General features: G+C 32.1%; 3 protein-coding genes across 3 annotated transcripts; all 3 read right to left on the bottom strand.

The window, feature by feature from the left end:
- Positions 1–1,379: 1,379 nt before the first annotated feature.
- LOC114736903 (cytochrome P450 89A2-like) lies at positions 1,380–2,952 on the bottom strand. The gene has a single exon (XM_028924785.1). The coding sequence runs from the start codon at positions 2,950–2,952 to the stop codon at positions 1,408–1,410; it is 1,545 nt and encodes a 514-aa protein (XP_028780618.1). The 3' UTR covers positions 1,380–1,407.
- An 8,935-nt stretch (positions 2,953–11,887) lies between these two features.
- Positions 11,888–14,351, bottom strand: LOC114736906 (cytochrome P450 89A2-like). The gene is made up of 2 exons (XM_028924789.1): positions 14,077–14,351; positions 11,888–12,758 (listed from the first exon to the last, which is right to left on the bottom strand). Exons 1-2 carry the CDS (start codon positions 14,349–14,351, stop codon positions 11,888–11,890), a joined length of 1,146 nt encoding a protein of 381 aa, XP_028780622.1.
- Positions 14,352–14,701: 350 nt separating this feature from the next.
- Positions 14,702–16,425, bottom strand: LOC114736904 (cytochrome P450 89A2-like). Its single transcript, XM_028924786.1, has one exon. It carries the CDS (start codon positions 16,423–16,425, stop codon positions 14,884–14,886), a length of 1,542 nt encoding a protein of 513 aa, XP_028780619.1. The 3' UTR covers positions 14,702–14,883.
- Positions 16,426–18,907: the final 2,482 nt, after the last annotated feature.

Below are 18,907 nucleotides of genomic sequence, written 5' to 3'. Positions count from 1 at the left end.
ACCTTGTAGGTTATGAGCTGACTCTTTAACAACTGGACTAACTTTTATTTGTTAGTCATATATCACTTTAATTCGTATTTGTTATTTATAAAAAAAAGATTTTAGTCCTTTTTATTTCTTATTAGTATTCTTTTTAATACTTTATTCTCAATTTTATCCTTATTAATTATAGTAAAAGTGAAGAGAGAGTGAATGGGTAAAATAAAGGGGAAATTGCAAAAAAAGACCTTGGAATTGTAAAAACGCAGATAGGGACCCTTGACAACTTCACTTGGGTTTTGACAAGAATAATAGGCCCTGAAGTTGTCAAAACCCAAAGTGAAGTTGTCAAGGGTCCCTATCTGCGTTTTTGCAATTCCAAGGTCTTTTTTTACAATTTTCCCTAAAATAAAAGTATATTAGTATTTAATACTCTCCATGATAGGGGTAAAAGTAGAAGATTCAATCTATTTGATAATATTATTGGCATGTGAAAAACTACTACAAATGACAAATAATAAGAACCAGGGTAGTATAAGCTTTTTGTAATTTTTATGCTATTATTTTTTAATGTCTATATATATATATCATATTATTGACTATTATATGAAAACATCATTTACAATATAAGTGGATTCGTAAATTTTAAAAAATCTCAATAGGAGAGAAAATATTTTCTAAGAAAACGTTTGTCATCAGGTAAATATTCTTCTATCATAATAAATTATTGAATATGAGATCCAATAACTGCCAACCAAATTTGGACAAAATTTGTCATCATATTAAAGAAAAATGAGTCCTTAAGCGAGATTTTTAATTTTGCAATAAATTCAGAAATCTAGTTGTTGACAAAACACAGTGTCATACTACGCAAGTTTAAACCTTTTTTTTTTTAAGTGAAAGACGCAAGTTTAAATTTTAACTTTTAAATTAAGTAACGATTAACGTCATGAGCTACCACTACTCCACTAGGTTCCTTTTGTTGACTGAGAGGCCGCTGCTCCAATTTGCTAGCACTGCTCAAATATGCTCTTTTTTTTTTCCGTCTGCAGCAAAAACAAATATAATTCTTTTTATAGGAATAAACAAGTATATATCAGAAAATTACAAACCAGAAAATAATACTCTTCCACTTCTAAATATAAAACTCATTTTGTAGTGTAAATAATTTATAAAATGAGTCTTATATTTAAAATCGGAAGAGTAATATAATTATGTGTATCATGTGGTGGGATTGGCAAGATCTTATTAAAGCTGAAGAAGCTGGAAACAACCATCTTAGTAATTACTCAGAAATTTTCTGGTAGGTAGCTACCAAACTGAGTAAATTTATTTAACACTATACGCTAGTTGTAAGTCATATTACAAACCTCATGCTAAACAATCAAATGTCCTAAAACTTTGATAATCATACTTGTCTGTGCAGGGTTAAAACCTTGGAGATATCTGAACTTGTAATGGAGTCTTCATTACCACAGTGAATTCTTGTTTCTCAGATAAATCTACACCACCATCATCACTATTTGAGACCTTCCACTGAAAATTCCAAACCAGATTAGCCACAAAGTACTCCAAATGAAACATGGCCAGATTATAAGCCGGGCACATCCTTCTCCCAGCTCCAAACGGCATCATCTTTATCTCTTTGCTTCCTGTAATATCAAATGTTTCATAATTATTCTCACTATTCAAGAATCTCTCTGGCCTGAACTCCATTGGCTTCTCCCACACCTTTGGGTCCCTTCCCATCTCTGCTAACAAAACGTTTATAATTCCATTTTTAGGTATCAAATAATCATTCAACACTACATCCTCTGTTACTGCATGTGGGATCACAAAATGTGCGGGTGGATGGATCCTTAGTCCCTCCAAAATCACAGCTTTAAGATATGATAATTTGTTCAGATCCTCCTCTTTCAATTCCTTCCCCTTTCTTTCACCAATCACATCTCTGATTTCCTCCACAAGCCTCTCTTGTATATGCGGATGCTTCACCAGATTTGCCATAATCCAATGCAATGTCGTCGCCGTTGAATCTATCCCTCCACTTAGAAACTCAGAACTTATGGCTACAATTTCAGATTCTTCAAGCTTGCGTTTCTCCACAGGCCACTCCAATTCCAGCAAAGTATCAACATAAGGCACGGCAAGTTCCTCTGAGCTTTTCACTCTGTTCATTCTCTCTTCTTTGGCTTTCTTCCTCGCTCTGATCAGTGGGGTGAAAAGATTTTCCCGTTCCTTCTTAGTCTGCAACATTTCCTGCCACCTCTTGAAAAACAATATGCTCGTTAGTCTTGGCCAGAAATCCAGCACCCTGAATCTGTTAAAGCTCATAATTACACGGCGTTGAACATCGTCGATGTCTTTGATTTGTTCCTCATCTAGCTTTTCACCGAAGCACATGAAACCCATCAAGCAGAACATAGTGTATTGAAGATGGTCAATCAACTTGATAGAATTGCTTGATCCAGCATCAGACTTGAGCCGATTGATGAGAATGTCCAGGACCCATTTACGAGAACCTGAAAAGGATTTAATCCGGGTCGGATGAAGCATCTCGGAGGTGAGGTTGCGGCGGAGGGCGCGCCATGTGGGGCCGTAGAAGGCGGAGTTAATGTCATGCTGGTCACAACTGAAAACCTTAGTAGCGATAGCTGGCCCAGGGCGGTCGGAGAAAATGGCGCCGTTTTGAACAAGGGCTTGTTGGGCGAGAGAATGATCAGCGATATATATAAGTGGACGAGACGTAACAGGAAGAGTGAAGATGGGACCGTATCTGGCACGAAGATCTCGGAGTAAAGATTCAATTTCTAAGATTGATCTGCGAAGAAAAAGAAGATTGGTGACGATGGGAATACGAGGAGGGCCAGGTGGTAGCAGAAGAGTGGGGCGAGAGGAAGAAAGAAGATTGAAGAAAGCTCGAATGGTTAGGCAGAGACAGAGAGAGACGAGGAGGACGAACCAGACTTCCATGGTTAGGAATGAAGAAGGTGATGGAAGTGGGATAACCACAGTGACGTTATCCAGACAGGCAGGAACACAGAAAAAGTTGTCCAACTTTGAATCTTTACGTGACCTCCAAGCTATCGATTAAATATATTACTCTGTTTCTTCCGAGAATTTTCTCTTAAAGGGAAATTACAGGTAAGGACCCCACTAGCACTATATTCGCATGGGAGAGTTCCTAATTTGAGAGAGTTTTATTATGGGAGAATTACATTTAAGTCCCACACAAGAGAAATAATCACTACAAAATCCCAAATAACAACCTGAGCAACCTGAAATAACAAGTCCGAGAATGACAACCTCTGAAATTTGTTTTTTAATTACTTAGGACCTCATTGTAATTCTCCCTTTTATTATTTGAGCTTTACAACTAAATTCCTATATATAATTTACATTTCCAACTAAATACCAAGCTAGTAAAAGCCAGCATACTAATTTTTTTTTTTCCCCAACTCAGGATCTTGGGTGTAAATACGTTTTCACCGTGGTTCCTGAATGTGATTTTCCTTTCACAACTAGTATCTCTACCTTTATGTGCTTAGCCCTATTTATAATTAATACTCATCCGTTATTTAATGCAAGATCTATATAATTAATCTGATTAGATTAAAAAATAGGTAAGTTAATTAATTATAAAAAATATAATTTTTTTCCTAAAACATCGCAATTATCTTCCTTAATATCCTCCTATTCTCCTTTACTTGATTATCGTTAAAGGAGTATTAATAGGAGTAATTTAGAAAAAAATGATACATATAAAAAATATGTCTTATATTTAGAACCAAGATCAACTCAACAATTAAGTTATATATTAAGGACTAGAGGAGTATTTGCAAAACGTCTCAACTTTTCTTGATTAATTTTGTGTTTTTCTCTCATTATTCACTTATTATAATACTCAATATGTTTAGGCTAAATTATATATTTGATATTTTCACTTTGTATAATATTTTAATTTGGTCACTTTATTTTTAAAAGTACATTTTTGGTCATCTACCTCTAAAATCATTAGGTCTAAATAATGTTTCTTTGTAACAATTATAAGTGTTTTGAGAATTAAACTTAATATGCTGGCATTTAAGAAAGTTTTATTAAAAATAATATCTCAATACCATCATTTTTTGTTAAAAATTTTAGGGTTAAAGAATTAAAAGTGTACTTTCTAAAATTAAAAAAAAACTAAATTGAAACATTGTACAAAGTTAAACGACTAAATACATATTTTAACGATATATTTATTATATCATTTTCTGAAGTATTATTCATGTTATTTTTATAATTTCCTTATACTTTTTCTCTCCTAAATTTAAGAAAAACTTAAAAATTTTTGTATATTTTTCTTCTTTAACTAATTTGAACTTACTTTTTGATCGATTCACGTCTTAAATCTCTCCCTTAAAAAGAGACATAGCGGGTATCTCTTTTTTCTTCAACTTGTTTAAGGCGGCGCATTAAATAATAAAGCATCTAGAGGAATATGCATTATCAGTTTGCCACTTCATTCAATTTCACCAAACAATAATATAATTATAAACTGAATCACAGCAAGTTGGAAAAGTTCCAGAAGATCGTCACACAATTGATAAAATAAAAATAAATTAAAATAAAGTTATAGAAATAAAACTACAACACAAAGTTTGGGGGTCACGCAGTAGGGAAATAGGACCCCGGAAGGAGTTTAATAGATGAAGAGGACTAATATACTTTCTAAAAATTTTTGTAGGAACTTAGAATGAAATTCAAAATAAATTTTTATATTTAAAAAATTTAGATATCATGTTACAGATTTATTTTAAATTTCCTGATTTTATTTTCTGACGAAATTGCTGATAAGTTATTTGTAATTCAACTCATACATCCTCACATGTCATAATAATATATAATATATGACAATAAAAAATCATTATAGGTAATAGTGTTTTATATTTAAAACTTTCTATATATATTACCTCAGGATATGTAAGCGAGGTCTGCTTGTATATATTGAAAAAATATCACCGAATTTATTAGGCATTTTTGAGCTTAGATATATTTTTGTTTTGCGCCGCACTATGTGCACAAAATCCCCACTATGCACACAAAATCAGTTGTCCACTATGCGCACAAAATCCACTGTCCACTATGTGCACAACTATATGGTATTTTGTTCCCACTATGCGCACAAAATCCGCTGCCCACTATGTGCACAATTATATGGTATTTTGTTCTCCATAACTGCTATGTATTATGGCTGCAACTGTTGCTACATAACACATGTGCATCGCTAATAACATTCATTTTCTTATTGTAACCGTAGATGAATTTTTCGCTATATAAAGAGCGGGAGCCTATAGATTTATTCCCTTCAGTAAATTACTCATGTTGTTATCGCACCATCCATTTTCTTTGAGTCTTCACATGGCTCCTGCATTCGATTCAGTTCGTGCTATTAACCCATGCAGACAAAACTGGAGAATCAAAGTTCGTGTGGTTCGATTATGGACTATGCCCGGACACTACTCTCATGAAGAGATATCATCCATGGAAATGATTCTTAGGGACGAGGATGTAAGTGTTTTACTAATTAATTCAGGTGTGTTACTTCTTGTGTTCTAAAAGTTATTTTCTTATAAGGTGACAATATCCATGCTACAGTTAAGACTGCCTTTCTTCCACAACATTGTAAGAATTTTGAAGAGGAAAAAATGTATGTGGTGTCGTAATTTTCATGTTTCTTCCAATACAGGATCATACCGAACCACTACTCATCCCTACTAAGCAAACTTTATTTTTTTCCACTTTTGCTCGACCATGTGCGGATGATGGCAAAATAAACAACTTTGGTTTTGCATTTCGTTCATTCTCTAAGATATTATCCGATCAGTTTGATGATCAATATCTAATTGATAGGCTATTATATAAGTGTTAGATATGTGATTATTATGTTAAAATTATTTGTGGTGAGCTAACTTTATATTTTCTCTTGTAGATGTCATAGGGTTACCAACTGGAGTAGGAGAAAAAGAAGAATGCAATATCAATGGACACACACAGTTCAGCCTTGACGTAGAGTTATTAGAAGAAGGGTGCACTCTTATTCTGAGTCTGTTTCTCCCAATTTAACCAAGTCGGTGATTAAAAACTTAGGTTTAGGGTGGAATTTTTTCTTTTTGTTTCTTTCATTTTGACAAGTAGGAAACACTAGAGTGTACATTGTGGGGAGATTTTACTGATGAGGTTCTGCAGCATGTGTCTTGTGTCCAGGCTGGTTCTACTGTCATCATCGTTCAATTGTGCAAACTTAGGGAGTTTAAAGGTCTGATACTATTTGGTTGACACCATAGTTGCATTGTGTTCCTTTAAACAATAATAAGTAATTTTTTCCACGTAATGGCATGACAGGAAGGAAAAAAAGTCTCTAATTCCATGTACTCTTCTCGTCTCCTAATTCATCCTACAATACAAGAAGTTCAGGAGTTTATGGAGAAGTATGGAATTATACTAGTTTAAATATAATAGAGTCTACGTTTATTTCAAATTTTACTGTATATGATGGTATTTATCATTTTTTTTAAAAAAATATTTTTCACAGATTGAAAGGTGTTGGGACTCAATTGAGCCAAATACCTGCTCAAATTGCTCCACAACTTGTGCTATCTATGGCTGACGATCTACTGGCTGTAGATGACCAAAGAAAAATATTAGATTCATGATCTAGACCAGTAGTGCATATATAGTGCAATGCATTTTTTTCTACTTTGTTTGTACTTTTATCATTCTTGCTATTCTTATCTTAATTCTGTACATATTCCTTGTGTTATTTATTATAGGATTCTATAGTGGTTACTCTGGCAGATATTGTAGATGTGAGATCTGACTGTGGATGGATGTACATGTTAGGCAAACAATATAGCAAGAAAGTGGTCCCAAGAAGGTTTCTTTTGTGAAAATTGCCAAGCTATAGTAAAAGCTGTTATTCCCAAGTAACATTAATGTGATATATCTTTTTCAATGGTCATAGTTTTAATATAAAATACTTATTATTTTATACATTACTGATATTTTATCAATAGGTTCATGGTAGACTGTGAAATACTGGATGATAGTGGATCATGTCATGATGTAATTTTTGATCAAGAATTGTCCAAACTGCTTGGATGTTCTACAACTGAGTTGAAGGCATGTCAGACTAATCAAGTTGTTAAACAGCAAGTGTACAAATTGTTTTGTGTCATGCATGTTTTTAATCTTGTGCCATTTATATTTTCTAACTGTTCGTCAATTATTTATCAAGAATGACTTCGATAAAGGTATATTGTCGTATATTCTTGAGTAGATATCTTGGAAGAAGTATTTGTTCAAGATATGTATTCCAGGAGATTATATCAATGGGAGTTCCCATATGTGTGTGGCTACTTGGTTGACAAACGATAAAACCATAATACAGTCTTTCCTGAACACATCGCATGAAGATGCTACATCAGAGGGTTGTACTTCCATTGGTCTCATAGAAGAAAACATTTTCCATTATATCATTTTATTTATGTTTCAGATGCATTACACAAATATATATATGTTTCTGTACACCTAAGTCTTTCTATATATGCAGAATGCTGAGCAGTGCCTGGTAAAATCATCTGATGGTGCAAGTTCTTCTGCTAATCAAACTGTGCATGCAAATCTCCCTAAATTATCAAAGTTTGACTTAACCTCTACACACCAAGTGGCAATTGCAACAGGCCCAAGTCTTAAAGCAATAAAGTCCATAGTAGAATTTGAAGTTGCAATTGTAAACACTACTAATGTTAAGAAGGCAAGCCCATTTGGTAATTTCCTATCGGCCAACTGTCAATTGTCAAGTTGAGGTAGAGAGTAGTGAGCACAATGATGGTTTCGTGGAAATCCCTTCTGCTACATCTAGACATAATGTTGTGAAGAGCAGTATTGAAAATATGTTAAATCATTCACTTGGTGAAAATCTTGAAGTTGATGAAAATAACACATCGTTTGCAAGACGTCACAGAGCAAAATGCAAACAAATCTTGGAAGAATAAGCTTGAGTTGATGATTTCGAACTTTATGTCCCGTTGTTAATTTTATTTTTAGCTCCTATTCCTAATTTGGTGCTTTGAATATGTTTTTAGGTTATGCATTTATTTTCATTTATTGTGTGTTGGTCGTCTTCCTAGAGATAATTATGCTTTTTATAATGGTCAAACAATTTCGTTTGTTTCATTTCATACATATATGTTTATTTTCTATAATTTATATTTCGTCCTGCAACCATTAAGAAAAATGTGATACATATTTTGTCTATTTCGATATTCATATATTTTACTTTTTTTTACCTGCCTGTCATTATAAATAACATATGTAATAATGATGTAACTTCTGCTTTTTTTTCCCTTTGGTCTATTGAGATGCTTGCACAAACTTAAAAAAACAAGATAAACTCCTAATAAAAATTTAATGCATATAGCTAAGATGCATGGCATATGTATTTATTTGTATTATCCACTTGCAGGACTTTGTTTTTTTTTTTTTTGAGCAATTATCCACTTATGTTGTGACTTGTGAGTGGTATCCACTTGTGTTGCAATAGATTTAAAAATATCTAAATCTATCCATATCTTATATGCCATGTTGTTTTTAGGGCCATTGACAATTTAATAAATTTTGACTTAAGGTAGGGTGTTTGTGACAGCAGTGTCAAAAAAGGAAAAAACAAACAAGAAAAAAATTGCCTCTAATAAAACTGTATATAATATTTCTTGTGCGGTTACGATCTTAGGTCTTTTTCTTTGTGGCCAGATGACGATCTTAGGTTTGAATATATACTTTTCTTCTCTATTTCAGGTCACACATTGGTGAGAATATATGGAACGACTGCAGCATCAAATCAAAATTAATTAAAAAAGAAATAATCACTAATATGATGTACTCCTCCGGTCCTAATTATAAGACCCAATTGATTTATTTGAAGAGATTAAGGAAGTAAGTTAAGTTGGTTATTTATAATAAATAAGTGTTGTCATTCCTAAAATATCCTTGCTAATTAAGTATATTGGCTAAAACTATCATTATTAGAAGGATTATCTTGGAAAAAAATACATAAATATAAGAGACAAAATGGATTGGGTCTTATAATTAGGACCAAATAAAAAGTCAAATTGGGTCTTATAATAAGGACCGGAGGAGTAATATAACTTTGTGATTATAATTTATATTACGTAATGTATATTTAGATTATTTGTTCTGACCTCTTCTGCTACCATTCATGTAAATAAAAATATTAATTTTAGATCAAAATGGAAATACAATAAACAAAACTTGTAACATTGTGTACAAAGAAATCTTTTGCAAGTTGACTATTTAATTAATTAAAAAGGTCAATTGGTCTTTGTAATGACATATGGTTAATTATGATTATATTAACAAAACATGTTAGAAGAGCATATAGAATATTTAAGAGCAATGATGTTTTGAATATTTTGAAAATAATGATCTTAAATGATAGAAACGTCACAAAATTTTTTTTTCAATATTACTTACAAAAAAGCTTTTTATATCTTCCCAAAATTTTTTTTTTTATAATCTTATATCTTAAGCATATATATGAATTTTTTTTTTGGGTGACAGAAGCACATATATAGACATATAAATTTAACTAATGTAACTAATCACTATATAGCGATTGAACCATTTATACTTTATATAAAAAAATACTAATTTACATCCGTGCATTGCTCTGGTACTGTACTAGTTAAGTAATAAAGTATCTAGAGGAATATGCATTATCAGTTTACCACTTCATTCAATTTCAACAAACAATAATATAATTATAAACCGAGTCACAACAAGTTAGAAAAGTTCTAGAAGATCGTCACCCAATTGATAAAATAAAAATAAATAAAATAAAGTTATACAAATGAAACTACAACATAAAGTTTGGGGGTCACGCATTAGGGAAATAGGACCACGGAACAATAGTTGAAGAGGACTAATATACTTTCTAAAATTTTTTGTAGGAACTTAGAATGAAATTCAAAATAAATTTGCATGAAAAAAATGACCAAAATATCATTGTTTATTAAAAAATATATATAACAAGGCCAAAAAAATTTTTAACCAATTTTGCTGGTGGCCAGACCATTGGCATTGGCCGCCAAAGCCCTGTAACTGGTTGCTCAATGTGGTTATGGGATTTGAACGTGCACTAAAAGAATATTAAACTACTAGTACTAAGTCACCAATGTTTCTTTAATCATACAATGCAAAATGTTATATGCTAAAAATTTAATTTTAATTTTCAAATCGTTTACTTTTCAAATGCTTAAATCATCAGCTTATTATTTCATTAATGTTTATCTGTTAAATTATTAAGGAAAACTTATCCAAAAGGTTCTAGATTATAAACTTGTCAATTAAGGTTCCAGATTATAAACTTGTCAATTAAGGTAAAATTTACTACCTCCGGTCCGGAGGTAGTACTTTTCAATTTATTAAAAGAAACTTATCAATTAAGTTCAATGTACACAAAATGTCTTAATAATATTTTTTTTAATATAATACAATTAAATATATTTATGTGCATAAATATGTTAATGTTAGGCTCAAATCCACCATCCCATTCAAGTGTGGCAGGTGTTGTTGTTGTTGAAGCAACTACTTGTTAACAAATCTCTTAATAGTATAAGGAGTATTTATCACAAACTTAAGTAAACTTGTTTTTTTAATTAAAATTTACTTGTTAAGTTATTAATCTACATTACATTTATGTATATAATTCTATAATAGAATTCAATACATCACAATTCAAAACTAAATCAAGTTATTAGTTAAGATGGTAACTGTCTCATCCCGTTAGAAAGAGAATACAAATTCAAATCTTGTGAAACGTATTTGTTAGAAAACCTTTAATTGTAACATTCCTGATTCAATAAAAATTAGTCTTAAATTCAAAGTGATGAAACTTTAAGTTTATATAAAATAAAAAAAAAGTTCAAAGCTACAGAAATCTACATTTGAAAATCCATCTCTTCAATGAAGAAAAACGCAAAATCGCAGGAAGAATGAAGGGTAAAGTTGCAGCTGAAAATGAATAGAGAAGAAAAAAAATAAACCTAATCCTTTTTTTATAACATTATTTTACTCCTCCCTTTGAATGTCGGCAAAATCCCCTAAGCCTAATATTTTAATATTAAAAAAATAAAACTCTCCTTACTTTTAAACATCCTAATTCCTATTTACATAAATTTATCGATAATAATAATAATAATAGAATTTCATGATGACAGTCGATTTCAAGTCCAATCAATTACCGTCATTGATCATTAGTAATTTGTTTTAAAAATTTACACAAAATAAGATAATATTCAATACATATTAAAAGGATAATTTATCAATTAAATCCCATAAAGTATAAAATGGCTTATAAAATAAAATGAAGCTAATTAATCTCAATTAGCCCCAATTCATTAATTAAAAAAACCAAGCAAAAAGGAAATGTAAACATAACAAAATATGATTTACTAAATATTATTATAATATTTATAAAAAAATTTGTATCATTTAAAAGTCAGAGGATTGCATTTAAACACTGTCCAAGTTTGCATGAAAGATAAGGATCATGGTCTGCTCAATTTTTATTAATATGGTCATGTGGTGCCATCAAGAATTGGCAAGATTTTGGTACAGGCAAAGAAGCTGGAAACAACCATCTTAATTCTCAGAAATTTTCTGGATTGGTGAAAATTTATTAAGATGAGAAAGTGACACCAACAAGTTCTTAATACGTAAAGTATATGCACCTATAAAACTTAACTGTACAGTAATATTTACAAAACCCCATGCTATGTGCATACAAACTTCCCCAGAAGTGGGGTCAACGTTCTTCTGAAACTTTGGTGTTCCTTATCCAGGTTTAAACTCTTGGAGATATATGAACTTGTAATGGATTCTTCATCATCACAGTGAACACCTGGTTCTCAGATAAATCAACATCACCATTTGAAACCTTCCACTCAAAATTCCAAAACAGATTGGCCACAAAGTACTCCAAATGAAACATTGCCAAATTATAGCCCGGACAGATTCTTCTCCCTGCTCCAAAGGGTATCATCTTTATCTCTTTGCTTCCTGTAATATCAAACACTTCATCTCCATCCTTCTCCATGCTCAAGAATCTCTCTGGCTTAAATTCCATTGGATTCTCCCACACCTTTGGGTCCCATCCCATCTCTGCAACTAAGAAATTTATAGTTCCATTTTTGGGTATCAAGAAACCATTCAATACCACATCCTCTTTCACTGCATGTGGCAGAACAAAATGTGCGGGTGGGTGACGCCTTAGTCCCTCCAAAATCACAGCTTTAAGATATGGCAATTTGTTCAGATCCTCCTCTTTTACTTCTTTCTCCTTTCTATCTCCCATCACACCTCTAATTTCCTCCACAAGCCTCTCTTGTATATGTGGGTATTTCACTAAATTTGCCATAATCCATTGCAGCGCCGTAGCTGTTGTGTCTGTGCCTGCATTTATGAACTCTGAACTTACAGAAACAATTTCAGATTCTTCAAGACTACGCTTCTCCTCTGGCCACTCCAAATCCAGCAAAGTATCCACATAAGGCACAATAACTCGATCAGAGTTATCACTGTCCTCTTCAGCTCTGGTTAATCTCTCTTCCTTGGCTTTCTTCCTCGCTCTGATCAGTGGAATCAGAACACTTTCCTGTTCTTTCCGAGTCTGGAACAATTCCTGCCACCGCTCGCGGAACAATATCCGAGTGATTTATAAGTATGATAAGCTTAGTTTGTAAATTTAAGAGCTGTTGATCACATCTTTTGGCTAATCTGATTTATGAGTCAAAAGCTATTTCTTTATGATTGTAAAAGCACCTAAACTTATAACTTATGCAAAAGTAGGTTTTTAGAATTAAAAGAAATTTTTTGCCATTGTGTTTATGTTGTTTTTGTGATTTTCTCTATATATTTTTTATGCTTTGTAATCAATTTTTAGTTATTTATTTTTAATATTTTCTTAAATAAAAATATTTTTTAACAGTTTTTATAATATTTTTTAATTTTTAATATTATTTTTTTTATATTTACATAAATTATACAAATTATATCATCCAATTAATTATGTAGTATTATCTGGTTAAAAAAATTTCACATTATTATGGTTTCCAATTTAAATATTTTATTCATTAATAAAACTTTTTCCTATTATAATAATTTAAAATTATTATATTTTGTAAATTCATATTTTAATCATTTTTTATTATCTAATAAAAGTTATACCCATTTTGGTTAGTCTACAAATTAAACTTACTTATTCAATCATAATCCAAATAATTCTTTTACTTTACAAACTAATTTTTATAAAAATCAATCCAAATATAAATTTTATTACTCAATCTAACTTTTACCCTTTTAGATTAAAAATAAGCTTTTTTTTTTTTGTAACCGCTAATTCAAACCAAGCCAACACATTCCAAAAGTCATATGTATAATAAAAAGTCGTATGCATCTTCACTGTGCTGCAAACAAACAATACGCCGCTGGCCAAAAAAAATAAAACAATAGGCCATGTGACACTCATTATCTATATAAATATATATATATATATATATGTTATTAAAGACTACTGTATTTGATTTTTATTACAGTCTTTCGTAATATAATATATATTTTGTTTAAAGTATTTATTTTTATTTAAATTAAAAAATTTCTAATTAGCCAAACTCTTCTAACTAATAGCTTTTTTTTTTCTTTGGTTCAAAGCTATTTTGATATTTTATGGGAAATAATTAACTCTAAATAAATTTATTAATATTTATATACATGTAACGTCGTTATTAATTAGGTGGTTAAAATAAGAACCAACAGAAGGATTTTCCCTTTTTAAATATAAGACATTTTTATTATCGCTTCTACTCCCTCGAAAAAAGGAGGTGATTCAGGTTTCAAGTTTGCAGATGTTCGAATGAAAGTGTGGTTGTTCATTAAACAAGCACCAAACAAACAAAGACAGCTTGCCATGGATGATTACAAGAACAGCGTCCCAAAAATACTTATATTATTCCTGGTATGGGTCTGATCTAAAACCTTGGAGATAAATATGCCTGTAATGGATTCTTCATAACGACGGACAGTTCCTGTTTCTCAGACAAATCAACTTCACTATTTGAAACCTTCCACTCAAAACTCCAAACCAGATTCGCCACAAAGTACTCCACATGAAGCATTGCCAGAACATATCCTGGGCACATTTTTCTTCCCACCCCAAATGGCATCATTTTAATCTCTTTCCTTCCAGTAATATCAAACGCTTCACCGCCATTTCTCTCACTACTCAAAAACCTCTCTGGTTTTAATTCCATTGGATCTTCTCATACCTCTGGATCCAGCCCTATCTGAGCCACCATGAAGTTTATAGTCCCATTCTTAGGAATCAGGTAGTCGTTGAGAACAGAATCCTCTGAAACTGCATGTCATACTACGCAAGTTTAAATTTTAACTTTTAAATTAAGTAACGATGATTAACGTCATGAGCTACCACTAGGTTCCTTTTGTTGACTGAGAGGCCGCTGCCCCACTTTGCTAGCACTGCTCAAATATTCTTTTTTTTTCCCCCTCTGCAACAAAGAAAAATATAACTCTTTTTATATGAATAAACAAGTATATATCAGAAAATTACAAACCATCATGTGGTGGGATTGGCAAGACCTTATTAAAGCTGAAGAAGCTGGAAACAACCATCTTATCAATTACTCACAAATTTTCTGGTAGGTAGATATCAAACTGAGTAAATTTATTTAACACTATACGCTAGTTGTAAGTAATGTTACAAACCTCATGCTAAACACAATCACATGTCCTAAAACTTTGATAATCATACTTGTCTGTGCAGGGTTAAAACCTTGGAGATATGTGAACTTGTAATGGAGTCTTCATTACCACAGTGAATTCTTGTTTCTCAGATAAATCTACACCACCATCATCACTATTTGAGACCTTCCACTGAAAATTCCAAACCAGATTAGCCACAAAGTACTCCAAATGAAACATGGCCAGATTATAAGCCGGGCACATCCTTCTCCCAGCTCCAAACGGCATCATCTTTATCTCTTTGCTTCCTGTAATATCAAATGTTTCATAATTATTCTCACTATTCAAGAATCTCTCTGGCCTGAACTCCATTGGATTCTCCCACACCTTTGGGTCCCTTCCCATCTCTGCTAACAAAACGTTTATAATTCCATTTTTAGGTATCAAATAATCATTCAACACTACATCCTCTGTTACTGCATGTGGGATCACAAAATGTGCGGGTGGATGGCGCCTTAGTCCCTCCAAAATCACAGCTTTAAGATATGATAATTTGTTCAGATCCTCCTCTTTCAATTCCTTCTCCTTTCTTTCACCGATCACATCTCTAATTTCCTCCACAAGCCTCTCTTGTATATGTGGATTCTTCACCAGATTTGCCATAATCCAATGCAATGTCGTCGCCATTGTATCTATCCCGGCACTTAGAAACTCAGAACTTATGGCTACGATTTCAGATTCTTCAAGCTCACGTTTCTCCACAGGCCACTCCAATTCCAGCAAAGTATCAACGTAAGGCACAGCAAGTTCCTCTGAGCTTTTCACTCTGTTCATTCTCTCTTCTTTGGCTTTCTTCCTCGCTCTGATCAGTGGGATGAAAAGATTTTCCCGTTCCTTCTTAGTCTGCAACATTTCCTGCCACCTCTTGAAAAACAGTATGCTGGTTAGTCTTGGCCAGAAATCCAGCACCCTGAATCTGTTAAAGCTCATAATTACACGGCGTTGAACATCGTCGATATCTTTGATTTGTTCCTCATCTAACTTTTCACCGAAGCACATGAAACCCATCAAGCAGAACATAGTGTATTGAAGATGGTCAATCAACTTGATAGAATTGCTTGATCCAGCATCAGACTTGAGCCGATTGATAAGAATGTCCAGGACCCATTTACGAGAACCTGAAAAGGATTTAATCCGGGTCGGATGAAGCATCTCGGAGGTGAAGTTGCGGCGGAGGGCGCGCCATGTGGGGCCGTAGAAGGCGGTGTTAATGTCATGCTGAACACAACTGAAAAACTTAGTAGCGATAACTGGCTCAGGGCGGTCGGAGAAAATGGCGCCGTTTTGAACAAGGGCTTGGTGGGCGAGAGAATGATCAGCGATATATATAAGTGGACGAGACTTAACAGGAAAAGTGAAGATGGGACCGTATCTGGCACGAAGATCTCGGAGTAAAGATTCAATTTCTAAGATTGGTCTGCGAAGAAAAAGAAGATTGGTGATGGGAATACGAGGAGGGCCAGGTGGTAGCAGAAGAGTGGGGCGAGAGGAAGAAAGAAGATTGAAGAAAGCTTGAATGGTCAGGCAGAGACAGAGAGAGACGAGGAGGACGAACCAGACTTCCATGGTTAGGAATGAAGAAGGTGATGGACGAGTAATGAAGTGGGAAAACCTCAGTGAAAACCTCAGTGAGATGCCGGAAATTTAAAGGGAGGAACATAATTAGTGACGTTATCTAGAGAGGTTGGAGCACAGAACAAGTTAGTCCAACTTTGAATCTTTATGTGACCTCCAAGCTATCGATTAAATAAATTACTGTGTTTCTTCAAAGAATTTTCTCTCAGGGGGTGTTTGACTAAAACTAAACTATGATTTAGAGAATAGTTTCTGAAAAATAGATTTTTAGAAGAATAAATTTTGTAAAGAAATAATTCTGATAAAGTGAGAGTGTTCAGATAGCTGTTATCAGAAGTACTTTTTATATGTGTTAATTACTAAAAAAGCACAAATTAATATGATAATTACATAAAAGATAGATTTTATAATAGATTTTAATTTGAAGGAATAAAATTGTTAATAATTTTTTTACCAACATAATTAATGACATATAAGATAATGTAATTAATAATTAATTAATATTTTTATATATATTTATAAAATATAAGATTAAATATATTTATAAAAAATAATTGAGGGGTATTAAAGTCATATTATCGTTGAAATCTACTCTGACAGACATAATCATACTCTCCAATTTGAGTCAAAAGCAGAATGAATTCATTTTTTCTGAAACCATCCAAAATCATGGTTTTGAATCCAAAACCATGATTTTGGCCCCAAACCATGGTTTATCAATTTTACCTCCTGTTTGACAACTTTTTTTCTCAAACCATGGTTTGAAATGTTACCCAAACTTAGGGGAAATCACAGGCAAGGACCTCACTAGCACCATATTCGCATGGGAGAGTTCCTAATTTGAGAGAGTTTTATTATTTGAGCTTTACGACTAAATTTCTGTATATGATTTACATTTCCAACTAAACACCAAGCTTCTATAGTGTCAGCCAGCATACTAATTTTTGTTTCCCCCAACTCAGGATCTTGGGTGCAAATATGTTTTCACCATGGTTCCTGAATGTGATTTTCCTTTCACAACTAGTATGTCTACCTTATGTGCTTAGCCCTGTTTATAATTAATACTCATCTGTTCTTTAATACGAGACCTATTTAATTAATCTGATTAGATTAAAAAAGTCAGGTAAGTTAGTTAATTATAAGAAATAAAATATGTTTTTCCTAAAACATCATAATCATCTTCTTTAATATCTTACTACTACTCCCTCTTACTTGATTATTGTTAAAGGAGTATCAATAGGAGTAATTTAGAAAAAAAAAATGATACATATGAGAAATATGTCTTATATTTAGAACCAAAATCAACTCAACAATTAAGTCATATATTAAGGACCGGAGGAGTATTTGCAAAACGTCTCAACTTTTCTTGATTAATTTTGTGTTTTTCTCTCATTATTCACTTATTATAATACTCAATATGTTTAGGCTAAATGATATATTGGATATTTTAACTTTGTATAATATTTTAATTTGGTCCTTTTATTTTTAAAAGTATATTTTTGTTAATTTACCTCTAAAATCACTAGGTCTAAATAATGCTTTTTTGTAACAATTATAACTGTTTTGAGAATATGTTGGTATTTAAGAATATTTTATTAAATATAAGATCTCAATACCATCATTTTTTGTTAATAATTTTAGGGTTAGAGAATTAAAAGTATACTTTCTAAAATTAAAAAAAACTAAATTAAAATATTGTACAAAATTAAACCTTGCATATTTTAACGATATATTTATTATATCATTTTTTGAAGTATTATTCAATTTATTTTTATAATTTCCTTATACTTTATCTCTCCTAAATTTAAGAAAAACTTAAAATTTTTGTATATTTTTCTTCTTTAACTAATTTGAACTTACTTTTTGATCGATTCACGTCTTAAATCTCTCCCTTAAAAAGAGACAGAGCGGGTGTCAATTTTTTCTTCAACTTTTTTAAGGTGGCGCATTAAATAGTAAAGCATCTAGAGGAATATGTATTATCAGTTTACCACTTCATTCAATTTCAGCAAACAATAATATAATTATAAACCGAGTCACAGCAAGTTAGAAAAGTTCTAGAAGATCATCACACAATTGATAAAATATAAATAAATTAAAATAAAGTTATAGAAATAAAACTACAACACAAAGTTTGGGGGTCAAGCATTAGGAAAATAGGACCACGGAAGGAGTTTAATAGTTGAAGAGGACTAATATACTTTCTAAAATCTTTTGTAGGAACTTAGAATGAAATTCAAAATAAATTTGCATGAAAAAAATGACCAAAATATCATTGTTTATTAAAAAAAATCTATAACAAGGCCAAAATTTTTTTTTTAAAAAATGTATCCTCAACTAGTTTTGCTGGTGGCCAGACCATTGGCGTCGGCCGCCAAAGCCCTGTAACTGGTTGCTCAATGTGGTTGTGGGATTTGAACGCGCACTAAAAGAATATTAAACTACTAGCACTAAGTCACCAATGTTTCTTTAA

Source organism: Neltuma alba, unplaced genomic scaffold, assembly GCF_004799145.2.
Source record: "Neltuma alba isolate B1F8T4 unplaced genomic scaffold, ASM479914v2 tig00013383_pilon, whole genome shotgun sequence".
Taxonomy (NCBI): domain Eukaryota; kingdom Viridiplantae; phylum Streptophyta; class Magnoliopsida; order Fabales; family Fabaceae; genus Neltuma; species Neltuma alba.
The sequence above is the reverse complement of the archived record's forward strand: the minus strand, read 5'-3'. Positions and strand labels throughout refer to the sequence as shown.

Bases quoted from the DNA above. Each gene is read 5' to 3' on its own strand.
- LOC114736906 (XM_028924789.1), bottom strand. From the start codon at position 14,351: ATGGAATTAAAACCAGAGAGGTTTTTGAGTAGTGAGAGAAATGGCGGT. The intron at 12,759-14,076 runs GTTTTAGATCAG...ATCATACTTATA, and splicing joins CAGGCATATTTATCTCCAAG to AATCACTCGGATATTGTTCC.
- LOC114736904 (XM_028924786.1), bottom strand. From the start codon at position 16,425: ATGGAAGTCTGGTTCGTCCTCCTCGTCTCTCTCTGTCTCTGCCTGACC.
- LOC114736903 (XM_028924785.1), bottom strand. From the start codon at position 2,952: ATGGAAGTCTGGTTCGTCCTCCTCGTCTCTCTCTGTCTCTGCCTAACC.